At 45.9% G+C, this 16,573-nt stretch overlaps 1 protein-coding gene across 1 annotated transcript in view; it reads left to right on the top strand.

Moving 5' to 3' along the window:
• ABCA2 (ATP binding cassette subfamily A member 2) overlaps nt 1-16,573 on the top strand; it is a 72,968-nt gene that overhangs the window by 42,605 nt on the left and 13,790 nt on the right. Inside the window, exons 19-30 of the mRNA XM_027849055.1 lie at nt 1-13; nt 91-295; nt 5,988-6,152; nt 6,438-6,618; nt 6,825-7,037; nt 10,281-10,477; nt 10,707-10,889; nt 11,152-11,336; nt 11,783-11,903; nt 13,292-13,546; nt 14,389-14,595; nt 16,104-16,206. The exon at nt 1-13 is cut by the window's left edge and continues 126 nt beyond it. Coding sequence (XP_027704856.1) covers nt 1-13; nt 91-295; nt 5,988-6,152; nt 6,438-6,618; nt 6,825-7,037; nt 10,281-10,477; nt 10,707-10,889; nt 11,152-11,336; nt 11,783-11,903; nt 13,292-13,546; nt 14,389-14,595; nt 16,104-16,206 — 2,028 coding nt within the window. The remainder of the gene's footprint in view (nt 14-90; nt 296-5,987; nt 6,153-6,437; nt 6,619-6,824; nt 7,038-10,280; nt 10,478-10,706; nt 10,890-11,151; nt 11,337-11,782; nt 11,904-13,291; nt 13,547-14,388; nt 14,596-16,103; nt 16,207-16,573) is intronic.

Raw genomic sequence — 16,573 nt, 5'->3', positions numbered from 1 at the left:
CCCCAGCATTTTTGCCCTTTCAAGGGAAGGCTTGCAGTCACTCCCCTTTATGTAACTCCTTCCTCTGATTGCCCTCTTGTCTCTCCCCAGTCACTCATGTCTACCACAGCCTTTGGCCTGGGTTCCAAGTATTTCGCCCTTTATGAGGTGGCTGGTGTGGGTATCCAGTGGCACACTTTCAGCCAGTCACCCGTGGAGGGAGATGATTTCAATCTACTTCTGTCTATGATGATGCTGATAGCAGATGCTGTTGTGTATGGCGTGCTCACGTGGTACATTGAGGCTGTGCACCCAGGTATGGATATTATGGGACCAGGGAGAGGTAGGGATAATGGAGAGTTTCTTCCCTCCTGCCCTGGGCTCCTGGGAGCTCCCTGAGGAGGCAGGAAGACTTTAAGCTAAGACTAGAAGACTACTTATCATTGATGTCACTTCATCTGGGAGATGAATAAAGCGAGGGACCTTTGAGGTCCCATCTAACTCTGAGAGTCTAGTCCTGAGGGTCAAGTTAATAGGTATTTTTTAAAAAGTGTTATTGATGCCTTTTTTTTTTTATCAGAGTCATTTCTGAATCATACCAGTCGCTACTCCCTGATCCCCAGCCCAGCCTTTGCTTATAAAGGGAAGGGAAGGGAATAGGCATTTATTAAGTGCTTACTATGTGCCAGGCACTGTGTGAAGTAAGCACTTTACAAATATTATCTCATTGGATCCTTATACCAACCCTGGAAAAGATAGATGCTATTATTATCCCCATTTTACAGTTGAGGAAATTGAGGCAAACAGAAGAGTTTAAGTGACTTGCCTGTGGTTATATAGCTGTTAAGTGAGGCTGGATTTGAATTCAGGTTTTCCTGATTCTAGGCCCAGCACTCTATCCACCATGTTACCTAATTACCTCTAGTAATAAAGTTTTAAAAAAAATTAGGCAAAACAGAAAAACATACCAATCAAGTTTGATGGTATTGACAACATTCCACGCCTGCAATTCCTCACCTTGCCAAAGAAAAGAAGGAGATAACTTTTCTTATTTCTTCTATCAGGCCAAGATTTGTTGTTATAATTACACAAAGCGATATTTTTCCTAGTTGTAGCTAAAGGGTGAATTCTTAACCTAAAAAGGGATAGAGGTTATTGTAAAAGACAAAGTAGGTGATTTTGATAACCTGAAATTGAAAAGCTTTCTCATGAACAAAATCAGTGCAGATAAGATAAAAAAGAAGTCTGTCAATTGGAGGAAAAAAATCTTTGCTTCAGATTTCTTTGGTGGAAGCCTGAAGTCTGACACAGATGGGGAATTAACACAAATGCGAGAGTTGCCAATCTTACAAGACTTAGAGTTGATGGTGATCTGCTTTGGTAAAGGGGGTTTTCTTGTCAGGAGTTCCCTATATCATTGAAATAGCATGTAAGCAAAACACAAATCTGTAAGAGCAAGAGCCATTATCCTGTAGATAAGAGATCAAAAGATTCAAACAGTTCTCAAAGGAAGAATTGAAAACTTAATAACCATATGAAATATTATTCCAAAACATTAATAATGAGTGAAATAAAAATTAAAACAACTAGGTGATTTCAACCTCACACCCAGCAAATTGTCAAAGATGTCAAAATACAAAATGATCAATGATAGAGGAGCTGTAGGAACATAGGTTCACCTTGTTAGTGGGGCTGTGAATTGGTCTAGCTGTTTTGGAAAACATTTTGGAATTGAGGAAAGTGACTAAACTCTTCATACCTTTTGACCTAATATCCCACTGCTTGGCCTGTGTCCCAAGAAGGTCAAAGGCTGGATGGCAGATCCCATAGATATCAAAATATTCATAGCACTTTTTGTTGTCCCAAAGACAGTCTTCCCTAGATCCCACTCTGTACCTCGATCTGTGTTTAGTTACCCTTCCACAGAGACAGTGAAAGGGAAATCAACCAAACTCTCCTAGTCCAACACAGGAGACCACTGAACAATCAGCATTCAAGGCCTTCTGTAATCAGACCCCCACCCTGCTTGCCCAACCTAGCCTCCTCTTCGTCCCCTGCAGAGAGCATCAGCATCGGCCTAGCCGTGACTTCTCACTAGTACCCAAGCATAGTCCTACCTATGTATTTTCACTCAGTAAACCAATCCACATTTATAAATGTTTGTTAATATTCATTGAATGCCTGTCACCTCCTTCATGGCCTTCAAGACCATCTCTTTCATGAAGCCTTCCCTGACTATTCCAGTCCGTAGTGATCTATTCCCAACTCATCCAGCGTCTATTTTATCATTTAACGAAACTGTTTTCTAAAGTTCTTTTAACATGCCTGTGTGCCTTATCATGTTATCTCCCCAGCCCTTTTGAACCTCTACTGGCTCTGCAAGATAATTATAATCATAACACTAACTTGTAAATAGTACTTTAAAGTTTACACTTTGCACATCATTGGCTTTTCTTGTCATCCCTGTGGGGTAAGTGCTATTATTATCCCCATTTCTCTATTGGGGAGACTGAGGCTGAAAGAGAAGTTAAATGACTTGCCCAGAAGTGCACTGCCTGAGGAAGGATTTGAATTCTGGTCTTCCTGACTCCTAGTCTGGCACTGCGCCTACGGTTACCCCCGGGTTGACCTAGAATGGGATTAGGGTTGGGGGAGGGGAAAGGGGTCTTCAGTAAATACTCATTGACTTGAATGATGAACTTAAAGAGCAGTATGTGGTATGCCTTCAGGTGCTCCACTGGATAGGGAGGGCTCAGACTCTTAGGGAAGAGGGCATTGGGAACTGCTCCTTGGATGGAAGTAACCATTCCTTGTTTTTTGGTTAAGAACAGTATGGCAGTATACCTATATGACCACAGGCAAGTCACTTAAACGCTTCTGTTTGCCTCAATTTCCTCAACTGTAAAATGGGGATAATAATAGCATTTGGTTAAGAACAGTATGGCTGCTCCTGGGCTGTCTGCCAAGCCAGGGAAGTGGGTGGTTCTAATGCTGTAGAAAGGATACTAAGCCTCTATATCCTATAATAAAGCCAGAGGTCCAGGTTTTGAATCTTGGCTCTTCTGTTTATCAGCTGTGTGGCTTTGGACAACAGATTTAATCTCTTCCGTTTCCTCATTTGTAAAATGGGGGAAATGGGTTATAAATCCGTTGATCCCGCTAGATTATGAATTTCCTGACAGTAAGCACTGCTGTATCAATCAGTTAATCAACTTGTTCATTCATTGCAGTCGTATTGCACATCTTCATGATCCCATTTGGGGTTTTCTTGGCAAAGTACTGGAGTGGTTTGCCATTTCCTTCTCCAGCTCATTTTACAGATGAGGAAACTGAGGCAAACAGGGTTGAAGTAATTTGTCCAGAGTCATGGCATCTAGTAGGTGTCTGAGGCTGGATTTGAACTCAGGAAGATGTCTTGCCTAGGGTCCAGCACTTTAGGAAAATCACCTTGGCATTTGTGTGTGAGAGAGGGGATACATTTGAGTCAGGGAGATCCTTTAGGAAGCTATTAAAAGAGAGGTGATGAGGATCTGAACTAGACCCATGTGAGAAGAGAGGAGGAGATGCATTTGAGAGATTTAATGGAAAGAATACTAATGGGGCTTCAAATCCTAGCTTTGCCTCTTACCACCTAAATGAAAGTGTTGAATTAGACAATCCCTAAGGTCTTTTCCAGAATCAATTCTATTATCTCTTGTTATTCAGTCATTTAAGTTGTGTCCAACTCTCTATGACCCCACTGGGGTTTTCCTGGCAAAGATACAGGAATGGTTTGCCCTTTCCCACTCTTTTACAAATGAGGAAACTGAGGCAAACAGGGTGCAGTGACTTGCCTAGGATCACACAGCTAGTAAATATCTGAGTCTGGATTTGAACTCAGGAAGTTGTCTTTCTGACTCCAGGCTCAGCACTCTATCCACTGCACTACCTAGCTGCCTTGTTATCTCTAACTATGAATAAGTTTTTTTTGAATCTAAGGGAAGTAGTTAACTGGAGCCAGAGGGTCCTTATGTCATACCTACTGCCCTCTTGTCCCAGTTAGGTCAGAAATCTTTGGCTCAGAGGGTAGGGCCAGGAACTTTTAAGAATACTGGGATGCCCCAGAGGAGTGTGGCCTGGGAAGAGCTGCACCCCTTCATTCTGACCCTAGAGAGGTGGGAGGAGCTGGCTATAGAGGATAGAGTTAAAGAATATGCTGCTTCAGATCCTGGACAGCTCAGTGGTATAGTGAGTAAAGTACTAGACTTGGAATCTGGAAGACCAGACTTCAGATCTTGCCTCAGATGCTGTATGACTTTGGGCAAGTCTCTTATCCTCAGTTACTTCATCTGTAGAATGGGAATAATAATAGCAGCTACCTCATAGGGTTGTTGTACTCAAAATCCTGTATCAAGATTGAAGCTATATAAATGTTATCTCTTAAATGGAGGCTCAAACTAGGGTAGGAGAGGGGCTGTGTCCAGGAACTTCCCCTAGACCTGAGGGACTTATAGACCCATAAACACAGGCCAAACTTCATTTTTTGATGATATGAACTGGGTTTCTGTGATAAAATGTTGATTCTAGTAATATTTGTTGCCTATAAAATATTAAATATGAAATTTCATTTGTATCAAAAATATATATTATATGTGGAAATTTTTCAGGATGCAAATAGGCTTAATTTCCTCCCTCAACACTGTCTTTTTCCTGGAGACTTCCCTACCAGCTTTTGTAGGTCTAGTTAATGCATTTCAAGCCCTAAGCGTTCTGTGGTCAAATTAATTTGGGAAATCAATTTATTCTAAGGTTTCCCCCAGTGGGCCCTTGTCTGCAGGGACAGACCTTTGGTATTACCAGAATAGGCCTCCCTGCACGCTTTAGAAACTTTCTAACAACAGCCTCCCTTCCCATGGTCAACAGTAAGTATTTCCCAATATTTTCAAGCTTAGCAATTCCAGAACTCTTACCTAATGCCTCCTTACCCAGGTTCAGAAGTAAGTACTTTTATCAGCCCGCATTCCCCAGCCCACTTAACTGTGTGTCCCTGGGGAGGGAGGTTGTGGAATCAAGCCAGACTTGTTGGTGAAGACTCTGTGAGAAGGAGAAAGAGTCCTTGAATCCACAGGAGAGGCCGAGGCCTGAACTGAATGAAACCTGGGGCTTTTGACTAGCAATGGTGGATGGGCATGAAGCCCACAGTGGTATTGCCACCTGTCTGTGGTTTGTTGGACCATAGGACATATCAAAACAAACCCAGCATTAATTTATTATCTACCTATGCAACAAACAGTTCACCAAACATAAAATATAAAATATTAACGGCAGGATAGTGACTGGTCCTCAGACTATCTTTATCTGAACTCCTACAAAAAGAGGAGAGGAACAGGATAACAGCAATCAGTCTACAGGGCATTGTACAGGATGTGTCCCAAAAGTCTTAGTACAGTGGAAAGCCCCCGAAGCTTATGAAAGCTTAAACTGCACTAAGACTTTTGGGACACCCTGAATATACAAAGATAATAATAGGATAGTGCCTTGTCCTGGGACTGTTTTTTTCTGGATTCTTATCAGAAAAGAAGAGAATGAGATTATTATTAGTAGTAATAGTAATAATAATTCACATTTATATGAAAATGTAAGGTTTTACAACCTTGCAACGCTGTGAAGTAGATGTGATTATTATCCAAATGAGGAACAAATGAGGAAAAACTGAAGTTTGTAGAGGTTAAATGTCTTGACCAGGGTCACAAAGTTATCATGCGTTTGGGACAGAATGTCAACTCATATCTTCATGAGTGGGTAGCATTCTTTCCAAACTGTCTCAAAAGGCCCTTTTGTCCCCAAGCTCTCTCATCTTTCTGCCTGTCTGCTGCTGACTCCTGATCCAATAGTTAGTTGCATTCAAGTTCCAACTCTGCTGTTTTCTACCTATGTGACTCTATTATTGCATTTCGCTTTCTTCACCTGCAAAAATGAGGGGGTTGGTATGGTTTCTGGATCCTTATAATCTTTGTTCTCACTCCTAGGCATGTATGGGCTTCCTCGGCCCTGGTATTTCCCACTTCAGAAGTCTTACTGGTTGGGGAGTGGACGGACAGAGGCCTGGGAGTGGAGCTGGCCTTGGGCGAGGCCGCCTCGACTCAGTGTCATGGAGGAAGACCAGGCCTGTGCTATGGAGAGCCGGCGGCTGGGTAAATTGGGCATAGATGGGTGGTATTAGGGTGGGTGTGTATGTGTATGAAATGTAGCCAAGCAAATAGGGAAGAGTGAGCAGTGTTTGGGGTGGGTTTGGGGGAGTGGTGGGGTAAAACAACAGAGAGTGTTACAGCTATGTTGAGGGCCTACTTCAGGTACCCAGGGTGAAGAGCTAAGCCTCTGAAGTCAGCTGGGCCTGACAGCCCATGGTGTAGTTGTCTTTACTGTATATCCAGCCTGGCCTGCTCAGCCCTTGCTGACCTCTGGGCTTCTGGCTGCAGAGGAAACACGAGGCATAGAAGAGGAACCCAGTCACCTGCCCCTGGTTGTGTGTGTGGATAAGCTCACCAAGGTCTATAAGAATGACAGGAAGATGGCCTTGAACAAACTGAGTCTCAACCTCTATGAAAATCAGGTGGTCTCTTTCTTGGGCCACAATGGAGCTGGCAAGACCACTACCATGTGAGTACCCACTGTTTGCCACAGCTTTGTCTGGGGGATGCTGGGGCCAGGTCTCCCAAGAAGGATGGGCCTTGGTTTAGGGTAGGAGGAGGATGGCTAGCTATGAATCCCAGCCCCATTGTACCATCCATTGGCAGCTTTCTTATTATTTCTTCCCCTCTGCTATCTCGGTCCTGCCTTTTACTCTCTCTCCCCTTCCACCTCAGGTCCATCTTGACTGGTTTGTTCCCTCCAACGTCTGGTTCAGCCACTATTTATGGTCATGATATCCGAACAGAGATGGATGAAATCCGCAAGAATTTGGGCATGTGTCCCCAGCACAATGTACTATTTGACAAGCTCACAGTGGAGGAGCACCTGTGGTTCTATTCACAACTCAAGAGCATGGCCAAGGAGGAGATCCAGAAGGAGATGGACAAGTAGGAGCTGGCCCTGGGGGTGTGTGTGGGGTATGTGTGGAAAAGGCCATGGTAGGGGAATGAACCTAGGAGAGAAAACACAATAGAAGGCATGTCATGGAAAGGTTAATGGGTTTTGGAGTCAGAAGAACTTGTTTTGAGACCTAAACCCAATGCCCACTAGATCTGTGACTTTGGGTCACAAATGAGACCCCTCTGAGCCTCAGTGACCTAATCTGTAAGTACTACTTCCATGGGTCTGTGATATTAGTGATGTGTGTATTCTCACTCCAGTGGTGCTGATCTCAACTCATTCTCCTCTTCTCACATCTGCCCAGAAATCCTCCACAGTGGGCATGGGGTCCCCCCAACCTGCCAGGAGCCTTCCTTTAACTCTGGACATGATGTAGATATCTGAAAAGCCTACTGGATATCTATTGACTATTCTCTCTCTCCCACTGTGGGACCGTCTTTTCCTATCATACTTCTTGATATCCTTTATGCTTTTCCTCCTGTGTGGTTCTTTTTTGATCATGTGTTACATCCTGCTCTCACCCACCAAAAGTCTTTCTATTACCTTTTAGATGACTCACAATTTCAGTTCCTCAGTTCTAATACTGCTTCTGACACATACTGGCTTTGTGACAGTGGACAAGTCACTTAATCTTTCAGTGCTCTTGACCACTTTTAATATATAAGTCGCAGAGAAGGTACTGACCTGCATTGGTAGGACTTTCTTCGTCTGGGACATCTCTACACCAATAAAATCACAATTCTAGATCCTATCTCCAGCTCTTGTTAAGGGAGAATCTTGGGGTCATTAAAAACACCATGTAATTCCCCAAAGGCTAACCCCTTGCTGTTCAAATTTGGGTCCAGCTTATCATTCATCTCTAGTGTCTGTCCACAATTTCTCCACTGATTGACCAACTCTATGCAATGTCTATCTAACCAATTATCATAGTCTGTACTAAGTAGGCATGTTTTTTTCCTATGTGGATACTCCCACCAAATTCTTTTGAGTGATTATGGGCTTCACATAGGAGGCTCTGCAATGGTCTAGGGGCTGAATGCCGTCATCACAATATCACCTCTGAATAGGAGCCCCAGAACATCTTCACCATTTGTAGGAAATCCCTCCTGGATTTGAGCATCCTCTGCTCCAGTGGCAAACACATTTGGCAAGCTTCCATCTCTCCGTTTTATGCCTTGGTTGATAATAGAAAGAGGTCTCACAACTGTTGTTGTTTTAATCAACTATTTATTTATTAACATTCTTTTCTCTTTTTAAATCTTGGGTTCCACATTCTCTCCCTTCCTCCTCTATCAACTGAGAAGGCAAGCAACGTGATATCAGTTACACGTGTGAAATCATGCAAAATGTATTTCCATGTTAGCCATTTTTTTTAAAGTAAGAAAAATAAAGAAAGTGAGTAAATTATACCTCAAATTGCACTCAGAGTTCAGTTCTCTCTTTGGAGGTGGTTAGCATTTTTTCATAGGAGTCTTTTGAAATTATCTTGGATCATTGTACCGATCAGAGTACCCAAGTCTTTCACAGTTGATCATCATTAAAACATTGCTGTTACTGTGCACAGTGATCTCCAGGCTCTTCTCACTTCACTGTTCATCAGTTCATATAGGTCTTGTTATGTTTTTCTGAAATCATCCCCTTTGTCTTCTAACACCTGCTTTGTCAATCAGGGACTCTCCTACAGTTTTAACCCAGCTTTGTCTCAAGTAGAACTTGTGAGTTTATACTTCCATTTAGCCGCAACTTCCTTTTGTCTTCTGGTTTCATTTATAATTAGAGTTCTTCACCTTTTTTGTGTCATGTCCCCACCCCCTTGGCAGTCTGATGAAGTCCATGAAGCTCTCGTCAGAATTATGTTTTTAGATGCACCAAATAAAATAGATAGTATGATAAAGGAAACCAATTATATTGAAATACAGGTGTGATTTTTTTTCCCTCCAAGTTCATGGACCCCTTAAGGAACCAGGTCAAGAACCCTTGATTTCTAGTGAGAGTATTAAGACTGACAAGATTCCTGTTCTCCAGTAGCAGGTCCAATCATTTGTCCCTGGACAAGGATCTCACATTTAGAGTACCAACTAAAGGTGTATAGGCAGTCTAAAACCTTGATGATTCTTAGCAATCTCTGCCCACTTTACCTCTGCCTCTATCCCAGTGGAAGCAGAAAGGGGCCATGCAGGACCCAGGGTCATTTTGCATTTTTCTTTGTTTCATGGGTGGCCAGAGCCAAAGAATTCATCATCACACAGCCAGCCTACTGCTGATGAGCCCTTCCCTCTGTGTTAGTTAGGCTGGTCCTCTTCAAACAGACATAACCTGTTGCTGAGACTGTACTGGAACTCCTTGAGCATAATATGACCTACCAGAGCTGGAATTCTGTTGTCAGTAGCCTTCGAGAACCCAGGGTCACCTGGGTTTATCTGTAAAATGGGAACAATACATCTCACTCCCTCATTCACAGGCTTGTTGTGAGGAAAGTGCTTTGTAATCCTTAGACTGTTGGAGAAACTTTACATGAGCTACTATTATTATAGGAGGTAGACAGGGGCAGGAGAGACAAGTATTGCTAAGCTTGAGATGAAAATTATTAAAGGCAAGTGATTGTACAGGTGTCACAATTCATTTGTGTAGTGTATAGTTCTATAGAAAACCTTTAGAAAAACAGAGATCAAGGTCTGTAAGGTCATTTAGACCTCTCTAAAATGGACTTGAACAATAATTTATACCTAATTTTCTTGATCATACTAATAGCTAATAACAATAGTTCACATTTATATAGCACTTACTGCATGTGAGGCACTGTGCTAACTGCTTTACATATTATCTCATTTGATCCTCAAAACAATCCTGGGAGATAGGGGCTGTTATTATCCCAATTTTATAAATAAGGAAACTGAGTCAAACGGAGGTTAAGTGACTTGCCCAGGGTCACACAGCTAGTGCCTGAGGCTGGATTTGAATCTAGATCTTTCTGATTCCAGGCTCAGCCCTGTATCCACTGAGCCACCTCGCTTTTGAGTAATGATCATGCAAGGGTAGTGTGTGTCCCATGATAGGTTGAAGCCATCTGTACACTCTTACCATCAGACTGTAAGCTTCTTGAGAGCAGGGACTGATTTTACCTTTCCTTGTATCCCCTGCACTTAGCACAGTGTCTGGCATATAGTAGTACTTAGTAAATGCTTGTTGATTTGACTTACCAATCCCATGCCTGGCCTCTGCCTGCCAAGGATGATTGAAGACCTAGAGTTGTCCAACAAACGTCACTCACTGGTGCAAACGTTGTCTGGCGGGATGAAGCGGAAGTTGTCGGTGGCCATTGCCTTTGTGGGAGGTTCCCGTGCCATCATCCTGGATGAGCCCACAGCTGGCGTTGATCCCTATGCCCGCCGAGCCATCTGGGATCTCATCCTCAAGTACAAGCCTGGTGAGATGGGTGGGAGGATGGAGTCAGAGAGTTTAGGGCTGAAGGAGCTGAGGGTTTTTGCTATGTTCCCCAGGGATGTAGCCTTTAAGGTGGGCCACAGGGAGGGTCAATCAATCATCAAGCCTACTACGTACCAGGTGCTGTACTAGTTTCTGGGTCAGCCCAGGGCTTCTGTCTGAGGCTCTGAAAGGACTCAGGGGCCTCACTAACTTCACCTGGGACTCCATAGGACGGACCATCCTTTTGTCCACCCACCACATGGATGAAGCAGACCTGCTGGGTGACCGCATTGCTATCATCTCCCATGGCAAACTCAAGTGCTGTGGGTCCTCACTCTTCCTGAAGAGCACCTATGGAGATGGTTATCGCCTCACCCTAGTCAAGCGACAGGCAGAGCCCAGCAGTGTGTCTGGTCTGTGCTCTTGAACCCCATCAGGCTTCCCCTTTTCTCTGTGCCCTGACATGAGGCACACCCAATTTCCTCTTCACCAGTATGTGTTCTGGGGGCACCCCTATAATCCCTCTCTGCCTCCCATCCTATTCCTACTCCCGTTGATGTAGTCCTTTCATTTGGCCAATCTCATTTCTCCCCAGCCCCCAGCTGCTGATAAATAGAGGGTTCTCTAGTTCCACATACCCTAACCAACCCCAGTCCTCTCCTCCACTTACTCCAGAGTCTGGCCAGACACCTAGCTCTCCGGCCTCCTCAGCACTCAGCCCCTGCTCTGAACCTCGGGTTTCCCAGTTCATAAAGAAGTATGTGGCTTCCTGTCTGCTCATCTCAGACACCAATACTGAACTCTCCTACATCCTGCCCAGCGAAGCTGCCAAGAAAGGAGGTTTTGAACGGCTCTTCCAGGTAAGAGAGTCAGGTAGCTTGTGGTAATGGGTAACCAGGAGTGATTGCATCACTCCCCAGAGACTTGTCCCAGGAGGTAACAGAGAAGGGTCTGAGCACCGGTCCAAAATCAAAGGATGCAGTAGGGGAATAACTGGGAAGCTGCTTAGCAGCCCTGGGGAGGGGAGGGAGGAGTGCGGAACAACTGTGAGCCTGTAGAGAGCCATCGTAGGGCTTATTTTCCCAGAAAGCAGGTGGGGATTGATTGTGGGGCTGCTACGTAGAGATCCTCCTAAATGGGTGGGACCGCACTGTGACCTCCTGAAGGGACAGTGGGGAATGCCTGCATGCCTGTGCCCTTTAGGAGGGCAGTTGCACACTAGGCTGAGATGGTGGCGGGGGTCAGTTGTGGGGCTGGGTTCTTGAGATACCTCTGTATCTCCCCGACTCTCTCTATGCCTGGGCAGCACCTGGAGTTAAGCTTGGAGGAGCTACAGCTGACCAGTTTTGGGCTCATGGACACTACATTGGAAGAAGTTTTCCTCAAGGTATCTGAGGAGGACCAGTCCCTGGAAAACAGTGAGGCCGGTGAGCAGGATTTGGGGATTTGGGGGAAGAGTCGGATTCAAGGGGGAAGGCAGCAGTGCTGTTGAAGGGTGGGTCTGAGCTGGCTAGCACTGGGAATTGATTGGACAGATGCTAAGGTGCCCATTCCTCTGTGTGTGTGTGTGTGTGTGTGTGTGTGTGTGTGTGTGTGCGCGTGTCTGCCCATGCACATGCACCCATGGGCGTGCATGTTTGGAACTTGGGGGAAATAGGGAACCTGAATAACTTTCCTCATATAAGCCCATTCAGTTTTCTTACTGAATATCCGCTATGCAAAGGATGGGCATTTAACATTTGTGTAATAGGATAGGAGGGAGTGTGATAAAATATGCATGGCACGATGGCTCAACATGGTGGGGGAGGCCGTACGACAGAGTCATGGTTCCTGCCCTCACAGGCCTTACGGCAGGCCTGCACAACAGTTCATACAGCCTGCGGGCTGTATGGTGTGCAGGCTTGTTTTACATCCTGTACGTTTTTTGTGGGCCGCCTGAAATCCTTTGGCAGGCCCCAAGCAGACCGTGGGCAGTATGCTGCGCTGGCCTGTCTTACAGTAAAGTAGGAAAGAAGAGGCCTGAGCACACAGAATATGTAGTGCTTGACCTCAGGGAGCTTAGTTTCCTCTCTCCCTTGCCACATAGCAGAGGTGGCCTTTACCCCAGTCTAGGAAGGCTGATGGGGAGGTGTCAACATCTGTGGGCACTGTCCAGCCTCCTTGCCCTTATTATGAGCCAGAATCTAGAGAAGTCATCAGATGTGTTTCTTTATCTCCAGTTATCATCCCACCTACCCTGACCCAGATAGATAAAGCATTTATTCTGTACTTTGTGCCAAACACTGTTCCAAATGCTAGGAATGCAGGTACAAGCAAGATAGTTCCTGTCCTCTAGGAGTTTATGTTCTAATGGGAGAAGATAATATATAAAAGAGAGCTAGAAAGGGGAGGGGTATGAGCATAGCGCCAACATGGAGTTGGTCAGGAAGTAGTGAAGAGGCCTGGGCCCCAGCAAGATAAGGCAAAAATTCACCCATCATAGCTGAGGGACCCAGGGGCAAAGTCTAGGTTACTGGTGGGGAGGTGGTAGAAGTGATTGTCTGAGGTTAACAAAGGCATAGGGAAGACTGGGCCTGAGCCCTAGCAAGGTAAGACAAAAGGTCACCTCAGTGTGGCCTGCAGCTGCCCAGCAGAAGGGAGGGAGGGCAGAGGCACCACGCTGTAGGGCACTGACGCTCCTACCCCAGGGACTACTTTTGAGGGCAGAACACTTACTGCCCACTTAGAGTATGAGGACTAGGGATTGGGGAAGGGGGTGAGGCTGGTATCCAGCTCCTTGCAGAAGCGGTGACAAGCCTCTCCTCAACCCCGCCAGACATAAAGGAGTCCAAGAAGGATGCTCTTCCTAAAGCCGAGGTGCAGAAGGACAGGGAGGCGGCCATCTCACCCCCAACTGAGCACAGCAATCTGGTGGCCTGCTCTCAGCTGGCGCAGTCCCAGGCATCCCTGCGCTCCTCTTCCTCGGCGGGCTCTGTCCGGGGGGATGAGGAAGGTGCCTATGTTGAAGTTTATGGTGACTACTCCCCACTCTTTGACAACCTTCAGGACCCCGACAATGTTAGTCTGCAAGGTAGGCATAGCCGTAGCTGTGGTTAATTTTTAAACAGGTCTGGGGGGAACTTTATGTGGTTCCTGAGGTGCTCTGCCTCCTCTGGTCTGGCTGATGCTCTCAGGAGGCATAGCCAGTCACCCTGCTATCCCAGAATCCAAACTGGGACTTTCAAAGCCTCCTGTCCTACCCCTTCAAGCTTCCACAGGTCCCTTCTCCTATGCCCATGCAGGCCCTTTCTCTAGTCCCCACAGATCCATACCTCTATCTGTTCTCCTATGATCCATCTAATTTACCCTGACCACCTCTCCCTGACACACATCCACCAAGCCCCTATCCAGACCTCCAACGGCCTTCTCTCCAGCAACCACAGATACCATCTCCAACTCTATAGGCCCCCTCCCCAACCCTGACTCAGGCTTCCCTTCTTCAGTTCCTGCCTCCCTGTAGTCGTTGACTGACTCACTCCTCCAACTTTCTAGCTTCCTCCTTAAAATCTCTCCAGATCTTTTTGGGCCCTGTCTCTAACCTCCCAAAGACTCCTCTAGATGCTGCTGGTTTCTCTACCACATGTCAAGATCCCTCATCCTTTTTCCCCTTTTCTGACCCCCTACAATCACTTTCCAATGGGTAAAGACTTTCTCTCTGCCCTACACACCATTGGTCCCCTTTTAATAATCTCTCAGGTGAGAAGCCTCATGAGTGGGGTCAGTCAGTAATGAGTTGGGGACCTATTGATTCCAGGGCCCTGGCAGTGCCAAGAGGTCTTACCCTTCAGCCTCTGCCCTTAGCCTGAAGCTGAGAGAGAAGGAAAGATGAGGGAGCAGAATCTGAGTGGCCCCCGTGTCTGTTCTTTTTTGCAGAGGTGGAGGCCGAGACCTTGTCAATGGTCGGCCAGGGCAGCTCCAAACTAGAAGGCTGGTGGCTGAAGCTGCGCCAGTTTCATGGGCTCTTGGTCAAACGTTTCCACTGTGCTCGTCGCAACACCAAGGCACTCTTCTCCCAGATCCTGCTGCCTGCCTTCTTTGTCTGCGTGGCCATGACCGTAGCCCTCTCTGTCCCCGAGATTGGTATGGGTGTGAGCACAGATGTCCCCAGGCTCCATCTGGAGGGGGTTATCTATCTGTCCTTAGTCGGGGGTCATCCCTGATGTCATTTCAGAGTTAGAGATTACTGGACTGAGAGTCAGGAGACCTGGTTTCTAGTCCTTACTCGTCGATGTTACCTTCAGAAAATGATATTCCTTCTCCGGGTATCATTTTGTTCAAGGCCCTGTCCTTGGCATTGTGGGAGGTAAAAATGAGGAATTAGTCTTCTGATTTCATGGAGCTTATGCTCTAGTAAGGGGATAAGAGATATACCTTGGATAAGAAGTCAAGAAACTTGGGTTCCAATCCCAGCTCTGCCACTAATTGTGTGACTTGGTGTCACTTTCCCTCTCCTGTGCCTCAGTTTCTACTTCTGTGAAATGAGAAGTTGGACAGGATAATTAAGGTCCTCCCAGCTGTTATCTATCTTATTCTGCAATCTGAGCATCTTCCCCAGTATCTCTCTATCAGTAATGAGCCCCTGTATGGCTCTTGTGTTCCAGGGATTTAACTCGACCCCTGTGAAGCCCATTTTGTTATGGCCATGCAGGAACACAATCCCATAGCTTACTTCCCCTTGGATGAAGCTCACTAGCCAATGGTTTTGCTTGTAGCTTCTTCACACTCCAGGGGAGTGGCTGTGCATGCTGACTCCTTACTGACCTGGGCTGGAATGTGGGCAGTGATCCCATGTCCTCCACCTGCCCCATCTTCTCCATGAGGCAAGGGGAGGCGTAGAGTGCAACAACAATAGTACTTTAGGGCTTGCAAAGAGCATTCGTGATAATCCTGTGAGACAGGTGATTATTCTCATTTTGCAAATAAGGAAACTCAGCTCAGAGAGGTTGTGACTTTCTGGCAGACATACAGCTAATATATACCAGAGCTGGGACTCATGCCCAATGAAAAGTACCTGAAACTAGAAATCAGAAGCCCTGGGGAGTCTGGTCCTGACTCAGCTTCTAGTTCATTGTGTGACTCTGGACATCCCTTTTCCTTCTGGGTCTTAGTTTCCCCTTCCTTAAAATGGGGGGAGTTGGATTTAGTTGATGTTTTAAGGTTCCTTCCAGATTTGTCATTGTGTGACTTTCCTGTTTCTCCTCAGCTTGTGTTTCTCCTAGGCAGCTAGGTGGTACAGTGGATAGAGTACTGGCATTGGAGTCAGGAAGGCCTGAGTTCAAATCCTGCCCTAGATATTTATTTGCTGTGTGGCCCTGGGCAAGTCACTTAACCTCTTTCAGACTCCATTTTCTCATCTGTAAAATAAGAATAATAATAATACTTGCCTCAAGGTTTTAGAAACCTTAAAATGATATACATGCTAGTAGCAGTGGTAGTGGTAGTGGTAGTGGGGTAGTGGTAGTGGTAATAGTCCCAAGTTACCCTCACTCAGAAGGTATGGCCATGTGGCAGGGGGATGGTGAGGCTGTCCCACTATTGCCCTCCTTCTCACACCCAACGTGGTTCTCTCTTTCTCCATTCCATCCTAGGGGACCTGCCCCCACTGATCCTCTCACCCTCCCAGTACCACAATTACACTCAGCCCCGGGGCAACTTCATCCCCTATGCCAATGAAGAGCGACATGAATATCGGTGAGCTCCCCAAGGGTTAAACACTGGGAAGAGAGGGGCTGACACTGGGGGTGAGGAGGGAGAGGCAGTCTCTTAATCTACAGAAAAATTAAACTCTTCTACAAGCCAGTCACTTGGCTAAGCACTAGGGATACAAAAAAAGGGGCCCCTGCCCTCAAGGAGCTTACATTCTAATGGGGAAGACAACATGTACATAGAAGATATATAAAGGGGAAATGGGAGGAAATCTTTGAGTGGAAGTCTTTAGCACCTGAGAGACTGATAAAAGGCCTCCTAAAGAAGGTGTCATTTTAACTAGGTCCTGAATCAAGGGAAGGATTCTAAAGGTGGAGATGAGGAGAGAGAGTGTCCCAGGAAGAGATGAACC

Source organism: Vombatus ursinus, unplaced genomic scaffold (assembly GCF_900497805.2).
Source record: "Vombatus ursinus unplaced genomic scaffold, bare-nosed wombat genome assembly UNPS02000580.1, whole genome shotgun sequence".
Taxonomy (NCBI): domain Eukaryota; kingdom Metazoa; phylum Chordata; class Mammalia; order Diprotodontia; family Vombatidae; genus Vombatus; species Vombatus ursinus.
Note: the sequence above shows the minus strand (reverse complement) of the source record. Positions and strands in the feature narration are given on the sequence as shown.